The sequence below is a fragment of the Lampris incognitus genome, chromosome 17, assembly GCF_029633865.1.
Source record: "Lampris incognitus isolate fLamInc1 chromosome 17, fLamInc1.hap2, whole genome shotgun sequence".
NCBI lineage: Eukaryota > Metazoa > Chordata > Actinopteri > Lampriformes > Lampridae > Lampris > Lampris incognitus.
The window spans coordinates 8379285-8395166 of NC_079227.1; the positions used below are offsets into that span (position 1 = coordinate 8379285).

The window sequence follows — 15882 nt, forward strand, 5'->3', positions numbered from 1 at the left end:
TGGCGTCCGGGTAGCGTGGGGGTCTGTTCCGTTGCCTACCAACACGGGGATCTCCGGTTCAAATCCCCGGGTTACCTCCGGCTGGGTCGGGTGTCCCTACAGACACAATTGGCCGTGTCTGCGAGTGGGAAGCCGGATGTGGGTATGTGTCCTGGTCACTGCACTAGCGCCTCCTCTGGTCGGTTGGGACGCCTGATCAGGAGGGAGGGGGGGAATAGCGTGATCCTCCCACGCGCTACGTCCCCCTGGCGAAACTCCTCACTGTCAGGTGAAAAGAAGCGGCTGGCGACTCCACATATGGGAGGAGGCATGTGGTAGTCTGCAGCCCTCCCAGGATCAGCAGAGGGGGCGGAGCAGCGACCGGGACGGCTCGGAAGAGTGGGGTAATTGGTCGGGTACAATTGGGGAGAAAAAGGGGGAAAAATCCCCCCCAAAAAGATGTCCAGTTGGAGACAGAGCATCAATTAACAACTTTATCAACACCAATTAACAAAGTCAATTAACAATCTTTAAGTCATTAGTAGGCTTTTTAACAGATATGAACTCCGGCTGAGCCACTTGAGGACTTTTGACTTTTTGCGTTGGAGTCTTTCCATAGTCAATTACACTTCGGGTCAACGTCCTTGTTAAAAAAAACCCCAAAACTGATGATCACTTCAACTTCAGTCGATGATGTTCAGCACTATGAGACAGGTCTGTATTTTGCCCCGTTCATTATTTACTTTGCCATCCCAATTTTTAAAGCCCCTGCTGCTGCAGACCAGCACGATGCAGCCACCACCGCGCCGCACAGTGGGACCGGTGCCAGATGACCGGTGCTGTCAGATTCATTGCCGCGTGTCTTCAGAGTTATTCTGAAGTGCTGTTGTGTGCCCCCCCCCCCCCGGGGTGGCTTCCCTCTGGCCCACATGAAATGCTGCCATCCTTCTGGCAAGATCTCACAGTGTCCCAAAGATGCACGAGCTGCAGAGGCAAAGAACTCAAACATGGCTCCGAGAAACAGGACTGAAACGCTCCAGAACAGATTTGATCCGGCACGGTCGGCGTTTTCCGGTGAGATCTGCCGTCGACTCCACCACGGAGAGGTTCTCCGTTAGCTTCCCTGGTCTTCTTGATAAGTAGCTCAGTGTGGTCCGGAGAGTTTTAGATTTTATTGCTTCCAGAGCTTGCTATCCTTTAAACCAGTCCTACGCAAGAACTTCACCGACTTCCTTCGGCTGCACTTGTTCAACCCAGCGAAGAAACCAACGCGTTTCATCCTAAATCCTCTTTAATCCAACGGACGGGCCGCGACCGGAATCCAATCGATCTGCAGGATCTCTGGGAAACCCAGTGGAATTTACTAGAAAAGGAATTCAATACTTATTGACTCAGAGCATTTCATCTTCTCAATTGTTTTGTATGAACGTGCAAATTGAAACGACAAACAAAACACACTGACGTTGTGGTTAATTGTGTGTAGAATGGTGACAGAAAAACAAAGAAAACCAGAAGACAACTCGGCCCGCTGTGACTTCAAGTTGTAGCCAGGGAGGAAATATTCCAGCTTACGAAAGTATTTTCCTCATCCATCCATCCTCCAAACCGCTTACCCTGCTCTCAGGGTGGCGGGGGATGCTGGAGCCTATCCCAGCAGCCCCTGGGTGGCAGGCGGGGGAGACACCCTGGACAGGCCGCCAGACCATCACAGCGGCGACACACACACTTGACCTGCATGTCTTTGGACTGTGGGAGGAAACCGGAGCCCCCGGAGGAAACCCACGCAGACACGGGGAGAACATGCAAACTCCGCACAGAGGACGACCCGGGACGACCCCTGAGGTTGGACTACCCCGGGGGGCTCGAAACCAGGACCTTCTTGCTGTGAGGCGACCGCGCTAACCACCGCGCCACCCGTATTTTCTTCATCCGAAATACAACAGCAAACCCCCTCAGGGAGAAGCACAGGCGCAAAATCATAGATTGCTTAAAAATAAATAATCTGGGAAAAAAAAAATCCAATTCTAGACTGACTGGAGAGGTGCGAGACGTTCGTGACGTTGTGCTCTCTCGTCTGTAAAAGCTAAAGTTCACTCGTGGCTCTTGCTGTTAACCTCCTGAACTGTGCGTTTAGCGATGAAATGAAAACCACTGGAGTGACGCTACGCCGCATACGAGAGTTTATGTTTTGAGCCGTACGCGTTTTTGTTCTTAGGAGCCCAGTTTGGGAAGTATGAGAAAGTTTGTCTGAATGTCACAGTGCTGTTAAAAAGCTCAGTCGTGTCTGTGGAGTACACTGGGAAATACGTAGATCTACTACTACTACTACTACTACTTCCGGCTGCTCCCATTAGGGGTCGCCACAGCGGATCATCCGTTTCCATCTCTTCCTGTCCTCTGCATCTTCCTCTGTCACGCCAGCCACCTGCATGTCCTCCCTCACCACATCCATAAACCTCCTCTTCGGCCTTCTTCTTCTCCTCTTCCCTGGCAGCTCCATATTCAGCATCCTTCTCCCAACATACCCAGCATCTCTCCTCCACACATGTCCAAACCATCTCAATCTTGCCTCTCTTGCTTTGTCTCCAAACCGTCCAACCTGAGCTGTCCCTCTGATATACTCGTTCCGAATCCTGTCCTTCTTCATCACTCCCAATGAAAATCTCATCATCTTCAACTCTCCCACCTCCGCCTCCAGTCCTTTCATCAGTGCCACCGTCCCCAAACCATACAACATAGCTGGTCTCACAACCATCTTGTTTGTTTTTCGGCTGAATTTGTCCCCCCTTTTCTCCCCAATGGTACCCGGCCAATTACCCCGCTCTTCCGAGCCGCTCCCCTCTGCCGATCTGGGGAGGGCTGCAGACTACCACATGCCTCACTCAGGACACACACCCACATCTGGCTTCCCACCCGCACACACGGCCAACTGTGTCTGTAGAGACGGCCGACCAAGCCGGAGGTCACGCGGGGATTCGATCCGGCGATCCCTGTGCTGGCAGGCAACAGAGTAGAGCGCCGCGCTACCAGGAGGCCCTCACTACCATCTTGTAGACGGGGAGCTTTTCCTTCTTAGATCGAAGGTGTTGAAATACTGAAAAAACTAACAGGCGGTGGACATATGTATTGATATATAGCAGGTAAATATATATATATATATATATATATACATACATAATTGTGTTTTTTTTCATTTACATTCTAATTCATGTTTTTTTTCATCCATTTTAATTGATTTTTATTAAAGACTTACCAACTTTCCAACCCGAAGTGCTTATATTTTTGCTCACCGAGCACTGTATTCACGCATGGTTGCGTGTGTGTGTGTGTGTGTGTGTGTGTGTGTGTGTGTGTTTGCTACGCTTGCGTGGGCAAAGCGTCAGAACCCTCTCTGACTGACAGGTCTCGCCTGCAGGCGGACTCTTCCCTGGGCACTGGCGTCACGGCGATATGAAACGAGGGCCTACAGTCTCGAGCATCCGTCGCCGTCTCGCCCGCAGTGCTCAGCTGACGTCCCTCCTGGCGGCTGTCAGCGGGCGAGCCGCAGTGACAGCCGCCGGGCGCCGCCGCCGCCGCGGGGCTTGTGCCAACACCATCCGCTTTAGAGGAGAAGAACTCGATAAGCGTTTACGACTGATCGCTGGCTTCGGCCGAACACGTTGAGACTGGGAGGCGGCGTTTGCAGATGAAGGCCGGAGAGACGGCAGGGACGGATCAGCGGCGGCGCCGTGAAATACGAGATAAGAGGGCGGGTGGTGGTAGGAGTTACGGGGTTGAGTGGTGCAAAAACAATAACGTGGCAACAGCCCAGGGGTATATGAAGAGGTAACGGCAACAGTCCAACACATGTAGACATCCCATTTAAATGCACACACACACACGTGTGCACAATGCACACACACACACGCGTGTGCACAAACACACACACGTGGACATCCACACATGCACGCACTGATGCACACTTACACACCTTACGGGCTGCAGCAGCCTGAGGACAAAACCTCCAAAATGTTCTGGAACGCGACCTTGCACATCCGCTTTCTTATGCAGGAGAGGTGCGCTTGAGAGTGTGTGTGTGTGTGTGTGCATTGTGCGCATGTGTATCGATGTGTGTGTGTGTGCGCGTGTGTGCATTCACAACAGAAGAAGGAACCGAGTATTTGTATGCAGCTTTGTTTTGGTGAGTATCTGTGTGTGTGTGTGTGTTTGTGTGTGTGTGTGTATGTGTGTATTAGTATGCACCTTTTGTTGTGGCATGTATCTGTGTGTGTGTGTATTAGTATGCGCCTTTTGTTGTGGCGTGTGTACGTGTGAGAAGCGTTGGAGAGACAGAGATAGACATGATGGATCACAAGCCTCCTGCCCATCCGTGTGCGGCGCCCTCAGCGCTTTGTATTCCTGTTCCTCTCCTCCTTCCTCTCCTCCCCTCCTCCCTCCGACGCTCCTGAACCTTTATTCTTCCCTCTTATTCCTCCCTTTCCATTGTTCTGTCAGACACCCTTTAGTGCTCTCTCGTCATCCTTTCCCTTCTTTTATCGTCACCCTTTCCCTCGTCTTCATCACAGGTTACTGCTGATGAAGATCCACAGATGTCCATGAGGGATGGCCCGTGGTGATAAGGGAGGACAGAGAGTTGAAGGGACGAGGGAAGGAAAGAAATATGGCGGAGGAGCGGCGCGACGGCTTTTATGAGACGACGGCGTCGCTATTGGTCAGAAATAAAGGCAGCTTCTGTCGTCTGCCTCGACAGCGCCGCCCGGAGCCAGGTTTAATCACGGTTATGCGTTCTTGCAGCTGGCTCTACTCTGGGCTCCCAGTTTATCGGTTATTTTGGATTCGTGCGTCAACCTTCACTTCGCCAAGTGTCGAGAGGCCGGATGTCCGTCCGCCGGTCGGAAGTAACCCGGCGTCAACATCTGGTGCAGCACAAAAACAACAACCTGTCGGTCATGTCCAATGGCAGCTCGCCACACGAGCAAAGACCCTGTTTACACTCGGTTTTAAAACGCGTTTCGGGCGATGGGATCACAAGTGGACAGCGAGACACATCGCCGTCTCCAAACGCGTCCTGCTGACCACTCGTGATCAGATTTCCTTACTCCGAAGAAGAAGAAGAAGATTTCACTACCGTCTACGCCTTGTCAGGGACGCATCAGGACACATTAGTGTTTACACTACAAAAGATATGTGGTCAAATGCGTCCCGGACCACCTCGGCAGGTGGTTTGAGTACCCGGTTCCCAAAACGTTCTGGTGGTCGTTTACACTTGTATTTAGCGCCGCCACTTGTGATCCGATCGCAAAAAAAAACAAAAAAACAACCGCATTTTAAAACCAAGTGTAAACGGGGTCGGAGTGATGGGGCGACACCAACAGAGTGCGACGGGGGAAGTTAGAGAGGTTCAGCTTTATGCAGATGTGCTTTGAGGCAAATGTGTTGGTCACGACATCGCGTCGTTAAGCGCCGTTTTACCTCCAGGTGAAGTATTTCTAAAGTTTGTTCTTTCCAAAGTACCGGGCTGCCGCGCGTGTGCACGCGACACGATTGACGGCGAGTTAGGGACGCCGCTTCGCAGTGATTGGCTGTTTCATTCTGCCTGAATTGACTCTTTCGCGAATCAGAATACGCCGTTTTTCACGGCACATTTACTTGATGGATACTTGTCCGTATTTAATGGGAATTTCAACCGGATATGACGACACGGTGCTGAAAAAAGGCACGGTTGTAATGTTTTGTAGTTTGTTTTGTGATCCACCTAGCTGGTGGGTTTTTGATAAAAGGTGGCTGAGTCTCTGCAGTCAGGGCTCCTTGGCTTTGGAATGACTCGCCCGACCACGGAGACCAGGTTTGTGAAATCAGTATCGACGTTGAAATCCCTTTTTAACGCAAGTTTTTATCATTGAAATTCTTGATCTGATTCTTCTTGATCTCCCCCCCCCCCGCCCCCTTTTTTTCTCCCCGATTGTACCCGGCCAAATACCCCACTCTTCTGAGCCGTCCTGGTCGCCGCTCCACCCCCTCTGCCGATCTGGGGGAGGGGCTGCAGACTATCGAGTCGCCAGCCGTTTCTTTCACCTGACAGTGAGGAGTTTCCCCAGGGGGACATAGGATCACGCTATTCCCTCTCTCCCCTGAACAGGCGCCCTGACCAACCAGAGGAGGCGCTAGTGGAGTAAACACATCCGGCTTCCCACCTACAGACACAGCCAATTGTGTCTGTAGGGACGTCCGACCACGCCGGAGGTAACATGGGGATTCGAACTGGCGATCCCCGTGTTGGTAGGCAACGGAATAGATCGTTACATTACCCGGACGCCATTGATTTCCTTCTTTGCCCTTCCTATTAAACCGTTCTTTTAGTTTGTGTGTAGCATACGGGCTATGCTGGTGTACTGCGTTTCTGCGGCGTTTTACTTTTGTGTTCGTGAAGCGTTTTGTCGCCTCGCTTCTGAAAAGCGCTATAGAAATAAAGTCAGTGTTATTGAAAAAGCAGGAGTAATAATGTTGGATTACATTTATATAGCGCTTTATCTCGACACTCAAAGCGCTTCACATTGAAGGGGAGGAAACTCAACTCAACCACCGCCAACGTGCAGCACCCAGGTGGGTGCTGCACGGCAGCCATTTTGCCCCAGAACACCCACCACACATCAGCTTGAGGCGGAGAGGGAGGAATCGTCGAGCCAATTACACAGGAGCATGATTAGGTGGCCAGATGGAGAGAGAGCCAGGTTGGGAATTTTGCCAGGACACCGGGGGACCCCCTACCCTTTGCAATAAGTGCCATGGGATCTTTAATGACCACAGTGAGTCAGGACCTCGGTTTAACGTCTCTGCCAAAGGACGGCGTCTCCTACAGCACAGTGTCCCCATTGCTTATGAGGACCAGTGAGACAACTGCCCCCTACTGGCCCACCTACACCACTCCCAGCGCCAACCAATTTTTTTTCCGGAAGGTCTCCCATCCAAGTACTAGCCAGGCCCATACCAGCTCAGCTTCTGTCATTCAGCAGAGCCAGGGTCCGTGTTGGTACGGCTGCTGGCGAGTACAAGTTAGACGGCTTGTTTTTTTTATCATTATACGAAAGGACAATAAAGATTATTCTCACTTTCAGTACGAGAGAGAGAGGCATGCCATGCAACAAAGACTGCCGGCTGGAACCGAACTGGCGACGGCTGCGACCATGTGACCACGCGGCACGTGCTGCAACCACTTAACTACAGAGGTGACCTTCAGTGCTTTTTTTTTTTTTAAACCTTTCCTACCACTTTCAGTGCCACGTCCTCCGACGAGCAGCAAAGCCTCATTGTTACCGAACAACTTCTCAGTGAGAACTTTATAATGATCTCTCCCTCTCCCCGTCTTCCTCTTCTTCTTCTTCTGTCTCCCTTTCTCTTTACTCGTCTCACCGACCGAGTCCATTTCTGCTCCTCTCTTCCACACCCTGTGATGTGGGTCCATGCTGTGGAAATGACAAACTGTCAGCTCCGCTAGGGAAGAAGGAAGGAAAAAAAATAAAAAAATAAAGTGCCTCTTTTCTGGAATCAGCTGGACCCTCAGCGGTCTCGAGTGCACCAGATGGGCTGGGCAGATTGCACCGGGCTCAACGCAACCTCGAACTCATTTGCTCTAATTGTGTGAAGTACAAGATCTGCATGTTCTCTCATTAGAGGCTTAATCATACCCGAGGCTGGGGCCCAGGCCGGGGCCAGTGCCGGGAACTGTAGGCATCAATAGAAGTCTCTCCTTTCGAGAACCGCAGGTTGTGTAATGCTTTGAGTAAAGAGCTTGTTATCTGAAGGTCACCGATTCCCGAGTCCCAGGTAATCCCAATAAAACCGGGAAGAGCGGCTGAAAAACACCCTTCCCTCAGTCAATTTAAAAAAAATGGAGGTACCCTTGTGCAAGGCACCCAATCACAAACCCCTGTAGTGGCATTAATTTACTCTGATGAGGTGAACTTAAAATTCGACATGTTTTCTCATTAGAGGCTTAATCATAATGTTCAGATCGAGGCCATGTCTTGGACAACGCTGGTTAAGTCCGGCACCACTAACCGGGGCTGCTGTGGAGAACTGCGCCAGGAGCTTATCAAGGTCAGCGCTACGAATCCCAGGTAATGCTGCATGATGGGAAGAGAGGCTGAAACACACTTTCCACTTTCTTTAATACAAATGTTTGTGCAGCCCTTAAGCAAGGCATATAACGCCAAACTCCTCGGATAAGGCTAATTAGTGGCTAGAAGATAACCTAAGACCTGTGTAGCGAATTCAGGGGGCAGCCGGGAATCTGCCACGGCCGTGAACCGAACTCAGGTAGCCCGGACCGTGGGCGACCGCGCTATCCAGTCAACTAAAGGGCCCAACCCGTTAGCCACGGGCTAGCGAGGCTAGTCATCCGTGGTCATTACACCTGGTTAATGTACAATAATCACTGAATGAGACAGGACTGTAGATGTCTTTGAGTCATCGCGTCTGTCCCTTTTCCTTCATGCTTTAAAATGGCGGGGCGTCTCGAGATACCCCCCCCCGCTTGTTTTGAGCAGCGCTAGCACGCACAAAAGTCGCCGTCTTCACGGAGACCCGCATGCAGTCTTCATACTGCTACCATTTAGGGCTGAGGTTGGCTCGTGCCCGCAACATATTCTAAAGGGACGCCAGATGGAAACCTCTCGTCTCGGAAAATGTTGGGCGCCGGCTGTGAAGGGGAGGTGCTCAGCCCTTCATCGTTCATCAAAGTCAAGGTGCCTGAAAGTAAGTCAGCAAACTGCGACTGCGTCTCTGAAGCCACGGCAAACTGAAGACTGGTTGAACTGAGCGGGAGTGAATGTTTGATGTGATAGAAATATGACAAGCGCGTCGCTGAGAAGGACGGCAATCACGCGGGAGTGATGATGAAATGTGTTATTTCTACGTGAAAGACAACCTAACTTTCATTCAAGGATGTGAAAAGCAACAACCAATCAAATTCTCTTGGCCCTTCTTCAGCAAGCACGACGGGCAAATTCAAACAGAAAGGTAGCCGAAACCCACTACGTTCTGTAGATAACGGTTTGTTGCACAGCTCATTAAGGAACGTGAGGCACGTCCTTGGGGGCGAGGTATTACCGGCCCCCAAACACCACCGGAAACACCCATCCAACTTTGCCCTGTGCTTCTGAATGCAGACATCTGGCGAGCATGGCGGCGAGCTGTTTACCGAGACTGAATCGCGTTCATCGACCCCTACTCATATGATTCCGGTTCTATCCGTTAGGATTATTATTATATTATTGCGCCCTAATAGTGGGTGGCACGGTGGTTAGTGCGGTCACCTCACAGCAAGAAGGTCCTGGGTTCGAGCCCCAGGGTAGTCCAACCTTGGGGGTCATCCCGGGTCGTCCCTTGAGTGGAGTTTGCACGTTCTCAACTCACGACACTTTTCACCTCGCCGCTTAACCGTACGAGTCAGACCCCGGCATAACGCTACCAAACCAGATATAACATCCCCGTGTCTGCGTGGGTTTCCTCCGGGTGCTCCGGTTCCCCCCCACAGTCCAAAGACATGTAGGTCTACTTATCTGGAGAGGGCTTCAGCAGTCCAAAGACATGTAGGGGAGGTGAATCAGCCGTACTAAATTGTCCGCAGGTGTGAATCTCTGTGTGTGTGTGGGCCCTGTGATGGCCTGGCAGCCTGTCCAGGGTGTCTCCCCACCTGCCGCCCAGTGACTGTTGGGATAGGCTCCAGCATCCCCGCCACCCTGAGAGCAGGATAAGCGGTTCGGATGATGGATGGATGGATGGATGGATGGATGGATGGAGGTAAGTAGAAATACGACACCCTGCACCTTTACAACGGTTGACCCAAAGCGACAACACACCAGTGGACAGATTTACATGCTTATTTACACGTTTTAGTTCCCCACAGCAACCTTGTTCCGGCTCCGCAGGGTGTGAGCCACTTTAACAAGCCGATCCTGAACGTCAAGGGTTTGAGCCCTGAAACTGTCCGTCAGTGTCCAGAAGATTAAAAAAAAAGTCTCTGCGTGACAGCTGCAGCGGCTACACCCCGCCCTCTGGCCCCGCCTGTCAGAGCCGATGAGCCTCGTTCCACAGCCTCCAACAAATGGACAACGGGGTGAATTGGGGCTCCCACGGCTCCTTGTTAAAGATCAATGGGGGTAAACGGATACACTGGCAGGCCGCGATAACGCCGGGCACGCAGCCAGCACACGCCGTCAGATGCAGTTAGGCTCACGCACACTCTCACACACACACACACACACACACACAGCAGGCATCCCATTCACATACTGCAAGCACACACAAACACACACACACACACACACATAGAGAAGGCATCACATTCACATACTGTAAGCACACACAAACACACACACACACACACACACACACACACACACACAGAGAAGGCATCACATTCACATATTGCAAGCACACACACACACACACACACAGTGTGTACACACAGATATGTTCACTCAACTTATGCAAGCTTGACCTTTACACCAAAACACACCACGCACACACATAAACGACATGTACAACACCGACACACAAAGAGGAAAGCATGAATAAACCGACACACAGATATACACACACACATAGTCAAGCATAACGCTCATAACAATATATACATTTACAAACACACACACACACACACACCACTGATCACTGGTGACCACCACGGGTCACCATTAACAAGCTCAAAGCATCTGTCAGTTTGTGTGAAAATGCCCACTGTGTGTGTGTCTGTTGTTGAAGTGTACTTTCTCACTTCTCCATAGGGAGAACAACACATATATTCACTTCTAAAACACACGCACACACACACACACACACCTATAAACTGAAGGAGGCGGCAAGGCGTATTCAAGTGCCGTATGAGGATGCAAAGGTGCTCACAGGGACGCTACACACCAGTATTAGTATGCAGCCAAACACACTGTCTGAGACAGACTCGAAGACACTGTGTGTGTGTGTGTGTGTGTGTGTGTGTAGGTTCCTCAACACCTGCTCAGGTTGGCCTGAGGCACACTGCTGCCTGTACTCAACGGGGCTGTTCCAGTTATAACTGACATGCACACACCCAACCGAACCCACACACACACACACACACACACACACACACGATGACGTAGCTCATAGCTAGTATATCTCCCACCTTGACAGCAAATGAGAGGGGCTCATTTGTCCACCTAGTGGTTTGCCACTTGCTAATGCGGGCTTTGCATGCTTTAAGCACATCCCTTTACACACACACACACACACACACACACACACACACACACACACACACACACACACACACACACACACTCTCCTTACCATGTGCATCGCGGTAGTAGGCGTGGGTGACACTACGAAAACGCTCCTGTCCAGCTGTGTCCCAAATCTGCAGAGGAAGAGAGAGGTGGACATCATCATCATCATCTTCATCATCCATTCATCATTTGTAGCATCAAGCCGATTATTGTGTACCGACCACCAGTCTGTAACCCAGTCATGGACTGATATAAAGATCACTTTTAAGACCAGGGGCAGACAGAGTAGCATATGACGGTCAGTCAGTTCAGCACTGACCTGTTCTGTCTCTCCTTCTCACCATCCTCTTTCATTAACTCTCTCTCTCTCACCCTGCTCACCCTGCCTCTCACCCCCCCCCCCGTCCCATGTATTCTGTCTTCCTCCATGCTTCTAACACACTCGCTCTCTCTTTTCTCTTCCGTTTATGCGTGTTGTTGGCCACGTAGGCCACTATTAGGATGATATTTAGAGGAGACAGACGGGGGAGGACAAACAGGAAAGGTCCCGAAACTGGACCTGAGCCCAAATGATCAGCACTCAGGTCACCGCTCCAGCACAACCCCAAAATACACCCTTTCTATTAGTTCACTGCATCCCCGCCACCCGAATTCGGATAAGCGGCTTGGATAACGGATGGATGGATGGAGGGATGGATGGATGGATGGAGGGATGGATGGATGGATGGAGGGAGGGATGGAAGGATGGATGGATGGAGGGATGGATGGATGGAGGGATGGAGTGATGGATGGATGATCCGGGGAGGGCTGCAGACTACCACATGCCTCCTCCGATACATGTGGAGTCACCAGCCGCTTCTTTTCCCCTGACAGTGAGGAGATCCGCCAGGGGGACACAGCGTGTGGGCGGATCACACTATTCCCCCCTGTTCCCCCTCCCCCCCAGGACAGGCGCCTCAACCGACCAGAGGGGGCGCTAGTGCAGCAACTAAGACACATACCCACATCTACGTTATTATGAATCCCACAGCACTTCTAGGCAAGGCACACCCTGCGTAGCATTCAAGCGCTAGGATTGGCCAGTATTCGTTGCCTCCGTTGGTTGGGGTTGGTTGAGGTTAGGGTGGGGTTAAGGTTAAGGTTAGCTAATCAAAGGCGGAGTAGGGGCGGGTCTTCCTAGAATCTGAGCGCCTGGATGCTAGGCGGGGCGTGTCTTGCCTGGAAGTGCCGTGGGATTCAGAATAATGCGGCTTCCCACTTGCAGACAGGGCCAATCGTGTCTGCAGGGACGCCCGACCAGGCACCCTCTGCTGGAGAGTGCAGCACCCTCTGCTGGAGAGTGCAGCACCCTCTGCTGGAGAGTGCAGCACCCTCTGCTGGAGAGTGCAGCACCCTCTGCTGGAGAGTGCAGCACCCCCTGTCGTGTCTCCAGTCTGGCAGACCGACAGGCTTACTGACTGATGGAGAGTCACAGAGGCCTCGTTAAGTCCTCGTTCGGGCTGCTATCATTCTCCGCCAGCAACGTAGACTTGCGGTGTGTTATCTTTGCCCTGGGAAACAGCTGCTAGTGATTTGTTGTTGTTTCAGACAAGGACATACGTGGACAACACACACACACACACACACACACACACACACACACACACACACACACACACACACACACACACACGACACCGACTGAAATGAAAGCACAAAGCTAGATATCTGAAGAAAGAATAAATAAAAGCATGAAGGATGTGTCTCAGTGCACGCTCAGTAACCCAGGTGAGGAAATGACAGGAAGTTGTGTATCGGTTCCTCTGGACACGACCTTCATCGAGAGGGAGACGTTCCATCACTCGTCTAAGTGGCCACGGGGAAACCAAACACACACCGGCCGAGAGGATGGCACGACACAGGAGAGCCAACACATCAGGCCAGGACTCCGCAGTCTACACCCATCTACATGTCTGCAGTCTACACCCACCTACATGTCTACAGTCTACACCCACCTACATGTCTACAGTCTACACCCACCTACATGTCTGCAGTCTACACCCACCTACATGTCTACAGTCTACACCCATCTACATGTCTGCAGTCTACACCCACCTACAGACCAGTGGCCACTCTTTCCAGGATGAGGATGTGCACATCCTTGTGCTATAGGAATGCTGGTTGAACGGGGAGTCAAAGAGGCCATCTATGTGAAGAGGGAACTACCATCCCTGAACCGAGGGGGGAGGGGGGGCCTAAGAGTACATCTGTCACCATCTTACAATGCTGTGATTGCAAACGTTCTCGAATCCTGTGTGAATAGTACACATGACCCCTGTAACTCTAGCTAATGGTCACGCCTATCTGCATATGATCGCTGGTTCCCGCTGTCACGCATTACTGCCTACCAGCGGGTTAAGAATAGATGCCAGTGGGGGCATCCGGGTAGCATGGCGGTCTATTCTGTTGCCTACCAACACAGGGATCGCCAGTTCGAATCCCCATGTTACCTCCGTCTTGGTCGGGCGTCCCTACAGACACAATTGGCCGTGTCTGCGGGTGAGAAGAAGCCGGATGTGGGTATGTGTCCTGGTCGCTGCACTAGCGCCTCCTCTGTTTGAGGGAGGGTAGGGGAACTGGGGGGAATAGCGTGATCCTCCCGTGCCCTTTGTCCCCCTGGCGAAACTCCTCACTGTCAGGTGAAAAGAAGCAGCTGGCGACTCCACATGTATGGGGAGGAGGCACGTGGTAGTCTGCAGACCTCCTCAGATCGGCAGAGGGGGTGGAGCGGCGACCAGAACGGCTTGGAAGAGTGGGGTAATTGGGGAGAAAAAAGGGAGTGGGAGTGGGGGGGGGGGATCCAAAAAAAATAAAATAATAGATGCCAGAAACTTAGAGATGCTATAGGCCACTGAGCTAATCATACAAACAATAGGCAGAAACCTCCCGTTTCTGTATTTTAGGTAACCCATACAGACCAGGTGCAGCTTCCCCTCGGTATCATCTGTGGTGCGACATTCTGTCAACAGCATAGTCCTGTTCTAACCGCTTCACCTTTCTCCTGTTTATAAGGGTGGGGATACCTACAGTCAGCGGAGGCTGAAGAGGTCACTTGTGCCCCTTGTCAACTACATGGTACCGGCTCAAGTCGACTCGACTCGCCCTTTTTTCGGTTTCCATTACTGGGAAGTACCGGCGTTTGGGTAAGTGTTACCACCTTTCTGGCACCGCCTTTGTCGAGGTTCCAGAAAAACTGGAGCGGGTACCAGAATCAATGCGACCAGCTACACTGAGGGGGTGCCGTCACGGTACTGGAGAACGACACAGAAGCGAGTCGAGTCGAGCCGGTACCACTTAGTGGAAAACAGGCATTGGATGAGTGATGAAACGTTTCTCTCAAATGTGTCCGGATGAACTGATTCGACTTCCAGCGATCACGAAGGACGTGAGCGAGAAAGCGGGACGAACAGACAGAGGAAGAGAGCGGGAGGCGTACGTCATGCTCTTACCTGAAGTTTGACCTTGAGCGCGTCGATGTTCAAAACTTTATTCTGAAACACAGAAAAGACAAAATGAGATTCGCGGGGCGATTTCAAAACCGTCTGCGAAATAAACTGGCGCCCTTTATTCGAGGCGGGGCGCTCTGGGCGGGAGACAACGCGTGGAAATTACCGTCACCCGAACAGGACAAACACCACTTACTGAAAACCCATAAATAACGACTGGCTTTGTAACAGCTGTGTTCTCGACGACAGAACCCGACAGGGTGAATTCGCACCGCATACCACGGCTCTGTCCTCACACAACTTCATCATCATCATCTTCATCATCATCCGTTCCATAACCTATGGAGATCGTAGGAGCACCGCTGAGCCTCAGTAAGTCTCCTCCACCGTTTATGGTGATTGGGTTCGGTTGAGTCACCATTGTGTGTCAGTAGGGGGGGGGGGTACCTGGTGGTCCCTATCCCCTCTCCAGGTATGGATGGCCATTGGTTCACAGAGGAACCCATCCGCCCTTTGACAGGTTCTGTTTTTAGTCCTGCTGGATGTCCACACACCCTCCTCCCAACAACCCAAGGGTTGAAGTGTGTGTGGGGTGCTGGTTTAGTCGTCGACGACCCAACGGTTGCAGTTTAACGTCGTACCCAGCACCAACGGGGGGTCACACAACTTGGTTTTCCTCTTTAAGAACACATACACACTTCACTCCCACTAAGGTGGGAATACTTGGAAGTATTTCGCAAAATATGGATTTCCTAGCGACAGTCCTGGATATTCCAACAGTTCGACAACAGAGGCTATGAGGCCATGGCTAACGGCGGTCCCACAGTATTGCAAGACATTTTTTCATGTTCTTCGGAGTCATCTGTGAGCTTCCTGACTCCCCCCAGTTTTGTTTTTTTTATATATCATAGCAGGTGTAACACAGAAAGCTGCTCATGATTTGGGAGAGAATACTCTATACTGCAAGGCTCTCTTTCATCGCTGATACGGCGTCAGCACAATGTCAAGAGTATGACCTTAAAGCAAAGATATACAGGCTCGCCACATGCACGCACACGTGCACGCACACACACACATGCAGACACAAATCCTCATTTCAGGGAGTTGCATCACCTACAGTCACTGTGGATGATAAGTAGTTTAAACCAACGCAG

At 51.5% G+C, this 15882-nt stretch overlaps 1 protein-coding gene across 1 annotated transcript in view; it reads right to left on the reverse strand.

Moving 5' to 3' along the window:
• LOC130127609 (ras-related protein Rab-26-like) overlaps positions 1–15882 on the reverse strand; it is a 113190-nt gene that overhangs the window by 50495 nt on the left and 46813 nt on the right. The window contains exons 3-4 of the mRNA XM_056297292.1: positions 14732–14773; positions 11308–11374 (exon numbers count right to left, since the gene is read on the reverse strand). Coding sequence (XP_056153267.1) covers positions 11308–11374; positions 14732–14773 — 109 coding nt within the window. The remainder of the gene's footprint in view (positions 1–11307; positions 11375–14731; positions 14774–15882) is intronic.